The sequence below is a fragment of the Erythrolamprus reginae genome, chromosome 9, assembly GCF_031021105.1.
Source record: "Erythrolamprus reginae isolate rEryReg1 chromosome 9, rEryReg1.hap1, whole genome shotgun sequence".
Classification (NCBI taxonomy): Eukaryota; Metazoa; Chordata; class Lepidosauria; order Squamata; family Dipsadidae; genus Erythrolamprus; species Erythrolamprus reginae.
In genome coordinates this window covers 7,029,452-7,043,236 of record NC_091958.1, presented here as the reverse complement: position 1 = coordinate 7,043,236, position 13,785 = coordinate 7,029,452, and the positions used below count along the sequence as shown (strand labels likewise).

At 43.0% G+C, this 13,785-nt stretch overlaps 1 protein-coding gene across 2 annotated transcripts in view; it reads right to left on the bottom strand.

The window, feature by feature from the left end:
• BRD7 (bromodomain containing 7) overlaps positions 1-13,785 on the bottom strand; it is a 29,993-nt gene that overhangs the window by 6,331 nt on the left and 9,877 nt on the right. For both annotated transcript variants that reach the window (XM_070760193.1, XM_070760192.1), the window contains exons 6-11: positions 9,678-9,788; positions 8,060-8,241; positions 5,782-5,905; positions 5,379-5,454; positions 4,797-4,904; positions 2,152-2,284 (exon numbers count right to left, since the gene is read on the bottom strand). In XM_070760193.1, coding sequence (XP_070616294.1) covers positions 2,152-2,284; positions 4,797-4,904; positions 5,379-5,454; positions 5,782-5,905; positions 8,060-8,241; positions 9,678-9,788 — 734 coding nt within the window. The remainder of the gene's footprint in view (positions 1-2,151; positions 2,285-4,796; positions 4,905-5,378; positions 5,455-5,781; positions 5,906-8,059; positions 8,242-9,677; positions 9,789-13,785) is intronic.

Genomic DNA, 13,785 nt, shown 5'->3' with positions numbered 1-13,785 from the left:
CAAGTGTTATTGCTATTAAATAACAGAGGAATTACTTGAAGCAACTATGACCTTCCAAAAGAAAGTGCTTATAAAGCATCAGAATTAAGTTAATTTGTGCTCAGGTTTACTAGGCCAAAATGCATGAAATATTTTTTGAAAGCATCAGAAAAATGACTTTTAATGTGCCAAGGAACTATACAGTAGCAACTATATAGTAGTTGCTTAGTACATTAAAAGTCATTTCTCTCTCTCTCTCTCTCTCTCTCTCTTTTTACAACTTGCCTAATAAATGTTAACAACTATATATTCAAACAGATACAAATCTGGTATTAAATCTTTCTTTCTTTCTCAATAGATGTATGAGACATCGATATATATTCTAAAATTGGACTGGCTTTCTTAAAACCTCCTTATCTTGATTTATTCAACGCTTTCTGATATCTATCTATAAAGTAATCTCAAATATTAGATATAAGGAAAAGAGCTACTGAAAATATACCTAGTTCACAATCTCATTACAGATCTACCATACACCCGCCCACCCTTCCCTTCCCTCTTCTCTTCTCTTTCCTTTTCTTTCTTTCTGTACGTTTGTATGTTTATCGACCTTTTTTTGTCTATTTGTCTCGGTCTATTGTCAAATGTATATCGTTTAACTTTAGATTAGAATTTGACATGATTATTGTTTCCTGTAATTTGAAATGTTTTTACTGTCAATTGTAATTAAATGTATTTATTGTATATTTGTAAATAAAAACTTATAAATTAAAAAAAAAGTCATTTTTCTGATGCTTTCAAAAAATATTTCATGCATTTTTGCCTAGTAAACCCGAGCACAAATTAACACAAAGGGCAGAAAAATATATACAACTGGTGCAAAATCTTGCATTCATATTCCTGTACGGGCTATTGTAATTCCTGGTATATTTCATCCACAAGGACTAGCATCACAAAATAACTAGCAATGAAATACTTTTCTGCAGCCGCAATAATTATGTTTCCCCCTTTTACCCATTAAATTGAAACGACAAACACCTAAATATTTCCCCTCCTTCACAGTTTCATTTTAGACTTCGTACCATTAACAGCAAGCTGGATTGTTTTGAAGATTTTCTTGTGACACAGTTTAAACATACAATACAGTGGTCCCCCGATTATCGCGAGGGTTCCGTTCCAGGACCCCTCGCGACAATCGATTCTTCGCGAAGTAGCGGTGCGGAAGTAAAAACACCATCTGCGCATGCGCAGATGGTGTTTTTACTTCCGCCGCAGCAGCGAGGAGCCGAAGATTGGGGTTTCCCGCCGCCCACGCAAACTCCTCGCTGCTGCCGCGCCTGCCGCTTGTCCGCCCGCCGCTTGTCTGCCGCCTGCCTGCCCGCGCGCCCGCCGCTCGCCCGCCCTTCGCCCGCCCACGCCGTTCGCTCGCGCCGCTTCCCAGCTGAGTCCTGAAGCCAGAAGGCAAAGGCGAACTTCCGTGTTTGGCTTTGGGACTCAGCTGGGAAGCGGCGCTGGGGTTTCCCCACCGCCCACGCAAACTCCTCGCTGCCGCTCACCCTTCGCCCGCCCACGCCATTCGCTTGCGCCGCTTCCCAGCTGAGTCCTGAAGCCAGAAGGCAAAGGCGAACTTCCGCGTTTGGCTTCGGGACTCAGCTGGGAAGCGGCGCTGGGGTCTTACCGGCCGCCCACGCAAAGGGGAAACCCTGGCTCCTCGCTGATGCCCGCCGCTCGCCCTCCCGCCAGCAAGAGGGGGAAGACCCAGGGAAGCCGCCCAGCAGCTGATCTGCCGGGGGAACGCAAACTCCACCATCTACGCATGCGTGGCCATAGAAAAAAGGGGCGCGCATGCGCAGATGGTGTTTTTACTTCCGGGTGGAAAAATCGCGACATAGCGTTTAGCGAAGATCGGGATCGCGAAACTCAGGGGACCACTGTATATTATTTCAGAAAAACAAATAAACAACTAAGGTAGGGCGTTTTGGTAGAAAATGAGGGGTGGAGTGAGATTCTCTCATTCTTGGTGTTGAGCATCCAGTGCCTTTTCTTACAAAAAAGAGAAAACCAGAAAGACGCTTTCCACTTGATGGGAAAGTGTCTTTAAAAAAAAACACCTTTCACTCTAGCAAACAAAATCTAATAGCCAAGGTAAATCCCGCTTGCTGGAAGACTTACTTGAAAACCGCTGGATTGGAATCTTCCCCGTAATTAGAGTAGATTAAATCAGAATCATCTTTGCTGATATTTGCAAATGTGGAGTCATACGCTGGCGCATACGAGCTAAAAGGTCCATAGTTCAAGTACATCACTAATGGGAAATGAAACGGGAATTAAGTATCTTGAAGCAGGAATTGAGTATTTCGCATGTAAAGATATCTTTTCTGAATACTTGATAATGCCCCAGGGAGTTTTTATTCATATCACGTTTGCAGAAAGACAGCATTATTCATAGGAGGAAAGAGCCCAATAATAATTAAAGAGTCCAATATTAATTAATTAAACTAGGGGTGTTGAGAGTGTAATAACACTGGTTTGGCTCTAATACCAGTGCAACTAGTGCCTTAATGGAACTTTTAGTGTAAAAGTGGCAGTGCTCTCTGGTTCTTAATTGAGAGATAAGAGAGGAAAGAATATTGGCAACTCAGAGTTGAAATGAAGGGTCCTTAGTGATCCCCAAGTTTTCCTGAAGATGAACATTGCCTTGCCTGAACGTTCCTTCTATGTGCGCTGCAGGAGAGTTTAAGCATGGGTTACATTCTGTCTGATTACCCAGGACTGAGTAATAATTATATTAATAATAATAATAATAATAATAATAATAATAATAATAATAATAATAATATCATCATCTCCGGGACCGTCTTCTGCCGCACGAATCCCAGCGACCGGTTAGGTCCCACAGAGTGGGCCTTCTCCATGTCCCGTCGACTAAACAATGTCGTTTGGTGGGACCCGCGGGAAGAGCCTTCTCTGTGGCGGCCCCGACCCTCTGGAACCAATTCCCCCAGATATCAGAGTTGCCCCCACCCTCCTTGCCTTTCGTAAGCTTCTTAAAACCCACCTCTGTCGTCAGGCATGGGGGAATTGAGATATTCCCGTCCCTTTAGGCTTATATATTTTATGCATGTTATGTCTGTATGTATGATTGGTTCCTTAAATTGGGGTTTTTTAAAATTACTTTTAACATTAGATTTGTTTATATTGTCTTTTTGCTGTTGTTAGCCGCCCCGAGTCTGCGGAGAGGGGCGGCATATAAATCTAATAAATAAATAAATGAATGAATGAATGAATAAATAAATAAACAAACAAACAAATACATAAATAATTTGGTCGCGCTGCTTCTCTGGCCTCACTGAGCCAGTTGTTTTAATCAATCTGACCAAGAGGGACATGAAAACATTTCCTCTACCTGAGTAAACAGTCAAGACGTTAACTTTGGACTTTTAAAACTTATTTGGAAGGAAGTTCCCTGGCTGCCATGTGTAGATGGGTGGGCTGTGACTTTCAAACGCTTTCGGAAGCCACCTCCAGCCCCAGAGTTCTTTGAGTAGGCAGCAGGAGTTTCTCTCCAGGGCTATGGCAGAATTCTGGTTTCGGCGAAATCATCTGTGAATCGGGATTTCCCAGGCAATCAGGCAAAGGTTAACCCATGCTTGGACTCTCCAAGCAGTGCACAGGAGAACATTTGATTACCCAACTTACTAACATCATCAGTACTAGAAAGGAGGAGAGGTTGCTTTGTTTATACACAAATCCTGCACTTCCTTCTAACACTGATGATATTAACTAATGAAACATCTGCAAGAAAACAACCAAGATCAGAGAGTACCAAGGATCCTGCAGTCCTCTTCATGTGTTTGTTTATGTTTATGTTTACTAGATTTGTATGCCGCTCGTCTCCGCAGACTAGGGGCGGCTCACAACACAATAAAAACAGTTTATAACAAATCTAATAATTTACAATTTAAGATATTTTAAAAAACCCATTATTAAGCAGACATACATACAAGCATACCATACATAAATTGTATAGGCCCAGGGGAGATATTTCAGTTCCCCCATGCCTGACGACAAAGGTGGGTTTTAAGGAGTTTACGAAAGGCAAGGAGGGTAGGGGCAGTTCTAATCTCTAGGGGGAGCTGGTTCCAGAGAGTCGGGGCTGCCACAGAGAAGGCTCCTCCCCTGGGGCCCGCCAACCGACATTGTTTAGTTGACGGGACCTGGAGAAGGCCCACTCTGTGGGACCTAATCAGTCGCTGGGATTCGTGCGGCAGGAGGCGGTCTCGGAGATATTCTGGCCCAATGCCATGAAGGGCTTTAAGTCATCCTCCTTCTCATCCTCAACTCTACAGATCCCTCTGTCGACTAGCACTACTACTACTACTACTACTACTACTACTACTACTTATTATTATTATTATTGTTTATTTATAATGCCCTTTTAACAAAGGGCATAACAGCATGTTAGCAATAGCACTTTTTAACAGAGCCAGCCTATTGCCCCCACAATTCAGGTCCCCATTTTACCCACCTCAGAAGGATGGAAGGCTGAGTCAACCTTGAGTTGGTGATGAGATTTGAACCGCTGACCTACAGACCTACAGTCAGATTTAGTGGCCTGCAGTACTGCACTCTACCCACTGTGCCACCGAAAACAACCAAGCTCATAGAGCACTAAGGATCCCACTGATAATACAAAGAATCCAGTGAGGAAAAATGATACCTTATTTTTTTTTCTGAAAGGACTGGAGCTTGGTTCATTTAACCAAATTCATTCTTTATGGGAAATTGGGTTGATTTAATATGTGCACAGCCTTTACCTGGGGTTACTTTGTTCCTTTTGTCTTCCTTAAAGCCTTGTAAAGTATTGACACCTGTCTGAAGTCTTCCAGCCATGGCTCCTAGTCTCACAGAGTTGTAAACCATCTCTAAAATCCAAAAGGAAAACAGGAGAAATAAGGATTTGGGAGGCGATTGAAAATGATTTGCATGAAGTATATAGATCTTGCCCACAAGATCATATGCTGCAACGTCCTACCGGTCAATGACTACTTCAGCTTCAACCGCAACAACACAAGAGCACGCAACAGATTCAAACTTAATATTAACCGCTCCAAACTTGACTGTAAAAAATATGACTTTAACAATCGAGTTGTCGAAGCGTGGAACTCTTCACAGTACTGAACACAGTACTCCAAGTGTGGTCTGACCAGGGAGTAGTAGAGTGGTATTAAGACTTCCCTGGTCTGGGAGTGTATTCCCCTGTTGATGCAGCTTAGGATTGTATTGGCTTTCTAAGACAGTGGTAAGAATTGTCCTCTGCGCCAGTTTTAAATGGTCATCCCCATCCTTTGTAAACACCCCAAGGGGGTACATATTAAAATCGCTCTAGCCTGCATTACCTCCTGTCAAATTTTCGGCTGGAGTGAGAACTCCAAGGGTGGTTGTGCCATCGGGTTTTCTTCTCTCAAACTCACACTGAAAAAAAAGAAGAAGCCATTGAAGCGAGTCAAGAGATTAAAAGTCTAGTACAAGAATCCTTTTATTTTTTAAAGGCTAGTACCAGAAAGGGGCCATTTTTTTTATACTGAGTAAAACAACCACTAGGTAACTGTTTTGCTAACTGTTTCAATTAATGGAGATTTGAATGGATGCTAACATTTTAAAGCATCATGTTGAGACTCAGAGCCGCCCCGAGTCTTCGGAGAGGGGTGGCATACAAATCTAATAAATTGAATTGAATTAAATTGAATTAAGGGTGGAAACTGAAGTTTTCTACACATTTGGTAACTTTCCTCTGCTTACCTGAGTGTTTGCAGATCGTTGGGTCAACTTTCCTCCCGAATCTTTAATTATACGTTCAATTAGTTCTTGTTCCTTCTCTAAATTACTGTTCCTAATTTTTTCTTCCAGTAGTTCTTTTTCTTTTCTGGGGGATGGGAAAGATGTTAAACATATACACACATTAAAAAAACCTACATACAATATTTTGTTCCTTTATAGCAGGAGTCACCAATTTTTCAGACCTCAGAGACCACTAAATTCATAATTTTAAATCCTACGGACCACTAATATGTTTTTTTAAAAAGTTAAAATAGTATTTAGTGCAATATAAAAAATGCAAATAATTTTTCTACAGACCACCAAAATTTCCACGGTCTACTGGTTGGTGACCACTGCTTTATAGTATATAAAGTTTTTAAAATTGGTGTGACAAAAAAAATGTGCAGTTCTTTGGACTTTGAATATTAGAAATGGTAAATATTAATAGCTGGAAAGAGCAACTAATAACTAGTAACTAGTACTTCCAGGTTGAAAGGGTTGGTGGGTGATTTCGCCGTTGCTTGGGGGAACGTGGGTTGGAGGCACCTTTCATGTCTCCCAGCAGGAGCTGGAGCAAAGGACGGGAGCTCAGCCCACCCCAGGGCAGGACCCGGGTTTTGAACGCCAGCTTGTTGCTTGTCAAGCCAGTGTCCTAACCACACAAGCCACTGTGCTCCTATTGATTGGTTAAAAGAGTGAAACCGACATTTAATCAAGTGAGGTGGATGCATATCAGGAACTGGCTTCATTACATGCCCTTGACGTTACCTCTGGATTTACTAACGGACCCAGAGGAAGAGCCTTCTCTGTGGTGGCTCCGACCGTCTGGAATCAGCTCCCTCCAGAGATTAGAACTGCCCCCACCCTCCTTGCCTTTCGTAAACTCCTTAAAACCCATCTCTATCATCAAGCGTGGGGGAACTGAAACACCTCACCCTGCCTATGTAGTTTTCTATGTATGATAAGATTGTATGTATGTTTTTTATATATTGGGGTTCCTTGTTTTTTAGACTTTTTAAAATGTATTATGGTTATTTTAGAGTTTAACTATTAGATTTGTCATTATATATTGTTTTTATCATTGCTGTGAGCCGCCCCGAGTCTACAGAGAGGGGCGGCATACAAATCTAATAAATAATAATAATAATAATAATAATAATAATAATAATAATAATAATAATTAGAAAGAGAGTTTGAATATTTTTAGTCTTCCTGGGACTGGTGTGGTGGCCTAGAGGTGGAGCTCTCGCCTCACAATAAGGAGGCTGTGAGTTTGATACTAGGTAGAGGCAGATATTTCTCTCTCTGGGCACAATGAGAATATATCTGCTGAACAAAAGGGGATCCGGCAAATAAACACTCTGCTAGCTCCATTTAATTGCCCAGACTCCATCCTGCAAGGGATTATGGGGTTGTTAATAGAAGACGTTGCCTTCTTCCAGGGGCTGAGTGAGAGTGACTGGCCAAGTTCATCCAGCTGGTTTTGTGTCCAAGTCAAGAATAGAACTCTTTATCTTTCGCTTTCTATTATTATTATTATTATTATTATTATTATTATTATTATTATTATTATTATTATTATTTGGATTTGTATGCCACCCCCCTCCGCAGACTCGGGGCAGCTAACAACAATGATAAAAAAAAACATGTAACAATCCAATTTAATAAAACAACTAAAACCCCTTATTATAATAAACCAAACATACACACAAACATACCATGCATAACTTGTAATGGCCTAGGGGAAGGAATATCCTAACTCCCCCATGCCTGGCAACAAAAGTGGGTCTTGAGTAATTTGCGAAAGACAAGGAGGGTGGGGGCCGTTCTAATCTCTGGGGGGAGTTGATTCCAGAGGGCCGGGGCCGCCACAGAGAAGGCTCTTTCCCTGGGGCCCGCCAAACGACATTGTTTGGTCGATGGGACCCGGAGAAGGCCAACTCTGTGGGACCTTATCGTCCGCTGGGATTCGTGTGGTAGAAGGCGGTTCCGGAGGTATTCTGGCCCAATGCCATGTAGGGCTTTAAAGGTCATTACCAACACTTTGAATTGTGACCGGAAACCGATCGGCAGCCAGTGCAGGCCGCGGAGTGTTGCAGAAACGTGGGCGAATCTAGGAAGCCCCACGATGGCTCTCATGGCCGCGTTCTGCATGATCGGAAGTTTCCGAACACTTTTCAAAGGTAGCCCCATGCAGTTTCCAGCTCCTGATTCTACTGAAATGGAGGGGAAAATCAGCTTGTGGGAAGAATATAATCACTTTTTGAAATCTTTGCTGGCACTTTTAAAGATTCTAAGGTCTATGTCTGTAGGGTCTCCAGTTTTCCCGAGACCATCGTCCTCTTCTCCCGCAGAGTGCAAGCCGGTTTTGTCCCCCTGTTTCCTGCTTTTCTGAAGATCTGCCATGAAGTCAATGCTTTGCTTCAAACTCTGAATCCGTTCCTAAAAAAACAAGACACACAGCGTAAATTGGCGGTTCTATTCCTACCAGCCGAAAACAATCGACGCGACTTAATGAATTGGGTGCCTAATTTTCCAACCATTAAAAAGAATATATTTGATAGGAGACATTTTAGAAAAGTCCATAATGGTTTAAATTTTCCTTGAAATAGATGATCCCAAGATTTAAATACAGTGGTACCTCGTGATACGAACCCCTCACCATACGAACAATCCGAGATACGAACCTGGGGTTTGGAAATTTTTTGCCTCTTCTTCTGAACTTTTCCCGTCTTACGAACCCGCCACCCGAACACCAAACCCGGAAGTTCGGCAAAAGTTCAGGTTCGGGTGGCCGCCGAGAAGCCCCTCCGCCTGGCTGTCACTTTTTGAAACAGCTGGGGGGATTCTTGGCGTCCTCCTGAACCCGAACGCCAACCCCGAACTTTTGCCAAACTTCCGGGTTCGGCGTTCGGGAGGCCGCCGAGAAGCCCCGCCGCCCGGCTGTTGCCTTTTGAAACAGCCAGGGGATTTCTCGGCGTTCTCCCGAACGTCGAACCCAGAAGTTCGGCAAATGTTCGGGGTTGGCGTTCGGGTTCAGGAGGACGCTGAGAAGCCCCGCTGCTCGGCTGTTAGCTTTTCAAAAGAGCCGCGGAGCTGTCGGGCCGGTCGGGAGGCTGGAAAGGAGGTGGGGAATCCCAATAGGGAATTCCATGGGCGGAGCTTTGACGTCACAAAGACGTCCTTCCTGGCCGGCCCGACAGCCTCCCGACCGGCCCGACAGCTCCGCGGTTCTTTTTAAAAGCTAACAGCCAGGTGGTGGGGCTTCTCAGCATCCTCCTGAATCCGAACGCCGACCCCGAACTTTTGCCAAACTTTTGGGTTCGGCGTTTGGGAGGACGCCGAGAAGCCTCCCAGCTGTTTCAAAAGGTGACAGCCGGGCGGTGGCATTTTTTGGCGTATTTTTTCTTGCACGCATTAATTCATTTTACATTGTTTTCTATGGGAAACAATGTTTCGCCTTACGAACTTTTCGCCTTACAAACATCCTCTGGGAACCAATTAGGTTCGTAAGACGAGGTATTACTGCATTTCTCAATTTTGATAACTTTAAGGAAGCTTGGCTGGCTAGTGAATTCTGGGTGTTGAAGTCTGGATATCTTAAAAGTTCCCATGGTTGGGAAACACTTCTGTAAAGCATGTTTTGCAACACAATTCAAATGAGTTTTCTCAAATGTCCAATTTAGTTTTTGAAAGCGTACCTAGGACTACAATGAATCTTTTAGAAGAAATCAGCTGTGTTTATATAGCAAGGAATTGAGGCAGCATTTCAGATAGCATGCCAACAAGTCTGACCCTTCGCCATTAAAAATAATGCACAGTCCAAATAGCAATAAACATTATTATTCTAAAACTTTATTCTTCTCCTCATCAATTACCTGACTGAGTATCTTCATTCCGGAATGCAGGAGTTTTTTCGCAGCCTTGTAATAAATAGTCTCTGGTTTATTATAAACCATCGCATTGGTACACATCAGTCTGAAATTGTCCTGCATAAATAGAAAAAATAAGGCACGTTAGCGCAGAATTCTGGGATTCCTGCCTACACAATGCATGTCAAGCTACGGAATCTGAATTGCTTTTACAGAAGGGATTGACAGGTAGGACGTTGTAGCAGATAATTTTAATGAGCTATGCTTAGATCTTGCTTTCTAAGAGGATTTATTTTATTTATTTATTACATTTGTATGCCGCCCCTCTCCGCAGACTCGGGGCGGCTCACAACAGTAAAAGAAAACAATATATAATGCAAATTCAATAATTAGAAAGCTAAAAACCAATCGTTTAAAAAAAACATGCACACAACATACCATACATAAACAGTATAGGCCTGGGAAAGATATTTCAGTGCCCCCATGCCTGACGGCAGAGGTCGGTTTTAAGGAGTTTGCGGAAGGCAAGGAGGGTGGGGGCAGTTCTAATCTCAGGGGGGAGCTGGTTCCAGAGGGTCGGGGCCACCACAGAGAAGGCTCTTCCCCTGGGACCCGCCAAACTACATTGTTTGGATGCTCTAAGGATGCTCCCTTGATGTTGCCTTCAAGGTAGAATGACAGACCAAATCCGTAGGTGGGATTTAGAAACATAGAAACATAGAAGACTGACGGCAGAAAAAGACCTCATGATCCATCTAGTCTGCCCTTATACTATTTCCTGTATTTTATCTTAGGATGGATCTATGTTTATCCCAGGCATGTTTAAATTCAGTTACTGTGGATTTACCAACCACGTCTGCTGGAAGTTTGTTCCAAGCATCTACTACTCTTTCAGTAAAATATTTTCTCATGTTGCTTTTGATCTTTCCCCCAACTAACTTCAGATTGTGTCCCCTTGTTCTTGTGTTCACTTTCCTATTAAAAACACTTCCCTCCTGAACCTTATTTAACCCTTTAACATATTTAAATGTTCCGATCATGTCCCCCCTTTTCCTTCTGTCCTCCAGACTATACAGATGGAGTTCATGAAGTCTTTCCTGATACGTTTTATGCTTAAGACCTTCCACCATTCTTGTAGCCCGTCTTTGGACCCGTTCAATTTTGTCAATATCTTTTTGTAGGTGAGGTCTCCAGAACTGAACACAGTGTTCCAAATGTGGTCTCACCAGCGCTCTATATAGCGGGATCACTATATAGAGCGCTGGTGAGACCACATTTGGAATACTGTGTTCAGTTCTGGAGACCTCACCTACAAAAAGATATTGACAGGCCCTTCTCTTTCGACATCAGCTTGCAGTGTTGGGCGAACAGCTGACGAGCCTCCAGGGTGACAGATCCCGTGTGAGGCCAGAAATGCTGGTGACAAACCTCTGATTCTTACACTTTTCTATTAATGCACCGATAAAGGCAGCGTTCGTCACCGACAGTTCTCCCCAGAGATCACAGAGTTGTTTTGTCAGTTTGGACGCATTAATGCACTGCCACAACTGCCTTGCGTTTCTCTTTAATGTGTACAAATAGAAGGAGTTGTACGGAGACAAGAATTTTAAACCAGCAGTGCTCAGAAAGAGGAAGGAGGCAAGTCGAACATAGAATACGTGTTCGTTGTTTGTTCCAACAAAGCTATTATTTATTCTAAAAGCGATAATGGTGATGCAAAAGGGGGGGGGGGAAAGACATTTAGTTCTGATTATGACAATGATGAAATAGAGAGTATTGTAGGAAAAGCAAGTAGGATGCTTGGCTGCATAGCTAGAGGTATCACAAGCAGGAAGAGGGAGATTGTGATCCCCTTATATAGAGCGCTGGTGAGACCACATTTGGAACACTGTGTTCAGTTCTGGAGACCTCACCTACAAAAAGATATTGACAAAATTGAACAGGCCCAAAGACGGGCTACAAGAATGGTGGAAGGTCTTAAGCATAAAACGTATCAGGAAAGACTTCATGAACTCAATCTGTATAGTCTGGAGGACAGAAGGAAAAGGGGGGACATGATCAAAACATTTAAATATGTTAAAGGGTTAAATAAGGTCCAGGAGGGAAGTGTTTTTAATAGGAAAGTGAACACAAGAACAAGGGGACACAATCTGAAGTTAGTTGGGGGAAAGATCAAAAGCAACATGAGAAAATATTATTTTACTGAAAGAGTAGTAGATCCTTGGAACAAACTTCCAGCAGAAGTGGTTGGTAAATCCACAGTAACTGAATTTAAACATGCCTGGGATAAACATATATCCATTGTAAGATAAAATACAGGAAATAGTATAAGGGCAGACTAGATGGACCATGAGGTCTTTTTCTGCAGTCAGTCTTCTATGTTTCTATGTTGACGGGAGATGGAATAAGTAGCCTCGTGGCACGACCAGAACAATCTGGAACTGAATACAATCAAAACCGTAGAAATGGTGGTAGACTTTAGGAGAAACCTGTTGTGGCCCACCTAGCAACCTGTGCAGCCAGAGCTTTTGGAAGCCTGTGGTGCAACTTGGCAGTGCTGAGAAAGGAGGGGATACTCCTTTCTTAAATGCAAGAGCACTGCAGCACTGCAGGGCTGCCGAGAGGCAGAAAGGTTTACTCTGGTGGAGGTCTACTCAAGAGTAGATCATGCAAGGTTGCGGAGAGGCAAGAAGGTCTACTCGAGAGTAGAGCATGCAAGGCTGCCGAGAGGCAGGTTTACTCTGGTGGAGGTCTACTCGAGAGTAGAGCATGCAAGGCTGCCGAGAGGCAGGTTTACTCTGGTGGAGGTCTACTCAAGAGTAGAGCATGCAAGGCTGCCGAGAGGCCAGAAGGTCTACTCGAGAGTAGAACTGCAGGCTAATTGGCCACTCTCCTTCCCTAGTCTATTTAAGAGTTGATGCAGCTCGGAAGCTGAAGAGAACTTTGGGAAAACCTGTCTTGAACAGAGTTTGTTGAGTGGTACCTGTTTTGTGTTTCTCTGTTGGCCTCTTGTTATCAGGGACTGGACTCTAGGAACTTTGCCAAGCCGAAGAAGCTCCGCAAGATAACTGGACTTAATTGGCTCAACATTGTTTGGGATTTCTTTGAACTAATATTAACTTTTAATGAAGTTAATTAGCAGTGGGTTGTTTGCCAACTAGGACTGTTGTAACTTGGTGTGTGTATTCTTTACTGATAAAGGATTTATTAGTAAAAGTCTTGCTTTGAACTGCTTGAGTGGCTGTGTGCTTCGTGGGGACAGAACAAAACCCGTCCATACTTCTACGTCTTACAATACTAGACAACACGGCATCAACAGTAGAGGTCTTCAAATTCCTAGGTTCAACAATACCGCAAGATCTAAAATGGACATCTAACATCAAAAAAGCACAACATAGAATGTTCTTTCTGCGCCAACTCAGAAAGCTCTAACTGCCCAAGGAGCTGCTGATGCAATTCTACAGAGGAATTACTGAGTCCGTCATTTGCACCTCTATAACTCTCTGGTTTGGTTCTGCAACCCAACAAGATGGACACAGACTTCAGAGGAGAATTAGAGCTGCAGAAAAAAATAACAATTATCACCAACCTGCCTTCCATTGTGGACCTTATACTGACAGAGTCAAAAAGAGGGCTGTGAAAATATTTACATACACCTCGCATCCTGGACACAAACTGTTTCAACTCCTACCCGTAAAACAAAGCTATAGAGCATTGCACGCCAGAACAGTTAGACACAAAAACAGTTTTTCTCCAAATGCCATCACTCTGCTTAACATATAATTCCCTCAACACTGTCAAACTATTTACTACCTCTGCACTACTATTAATCTTCTCATAATTCCCATCTCCTATCACAAATGACTGTATGACTGCAACTTTGTTGCTTGTATCCTTACAATTTATATTGACTGGTTCCTAATAATAATAATTATTATTATTTATTGGATTTATATGCTGCCCCTCTCCAAAAACTCGGGGCGGCTAACAGCAATCATAAACAGCGTACAATAATAATCCAATACTAAAAGCGAATTAAAACCCCTTAATAGAGCCGGGGTGGCGCAGCAGGTAGAGTGCTGTACTGCAGGCCACTGAAGCTGACTGTAGATCT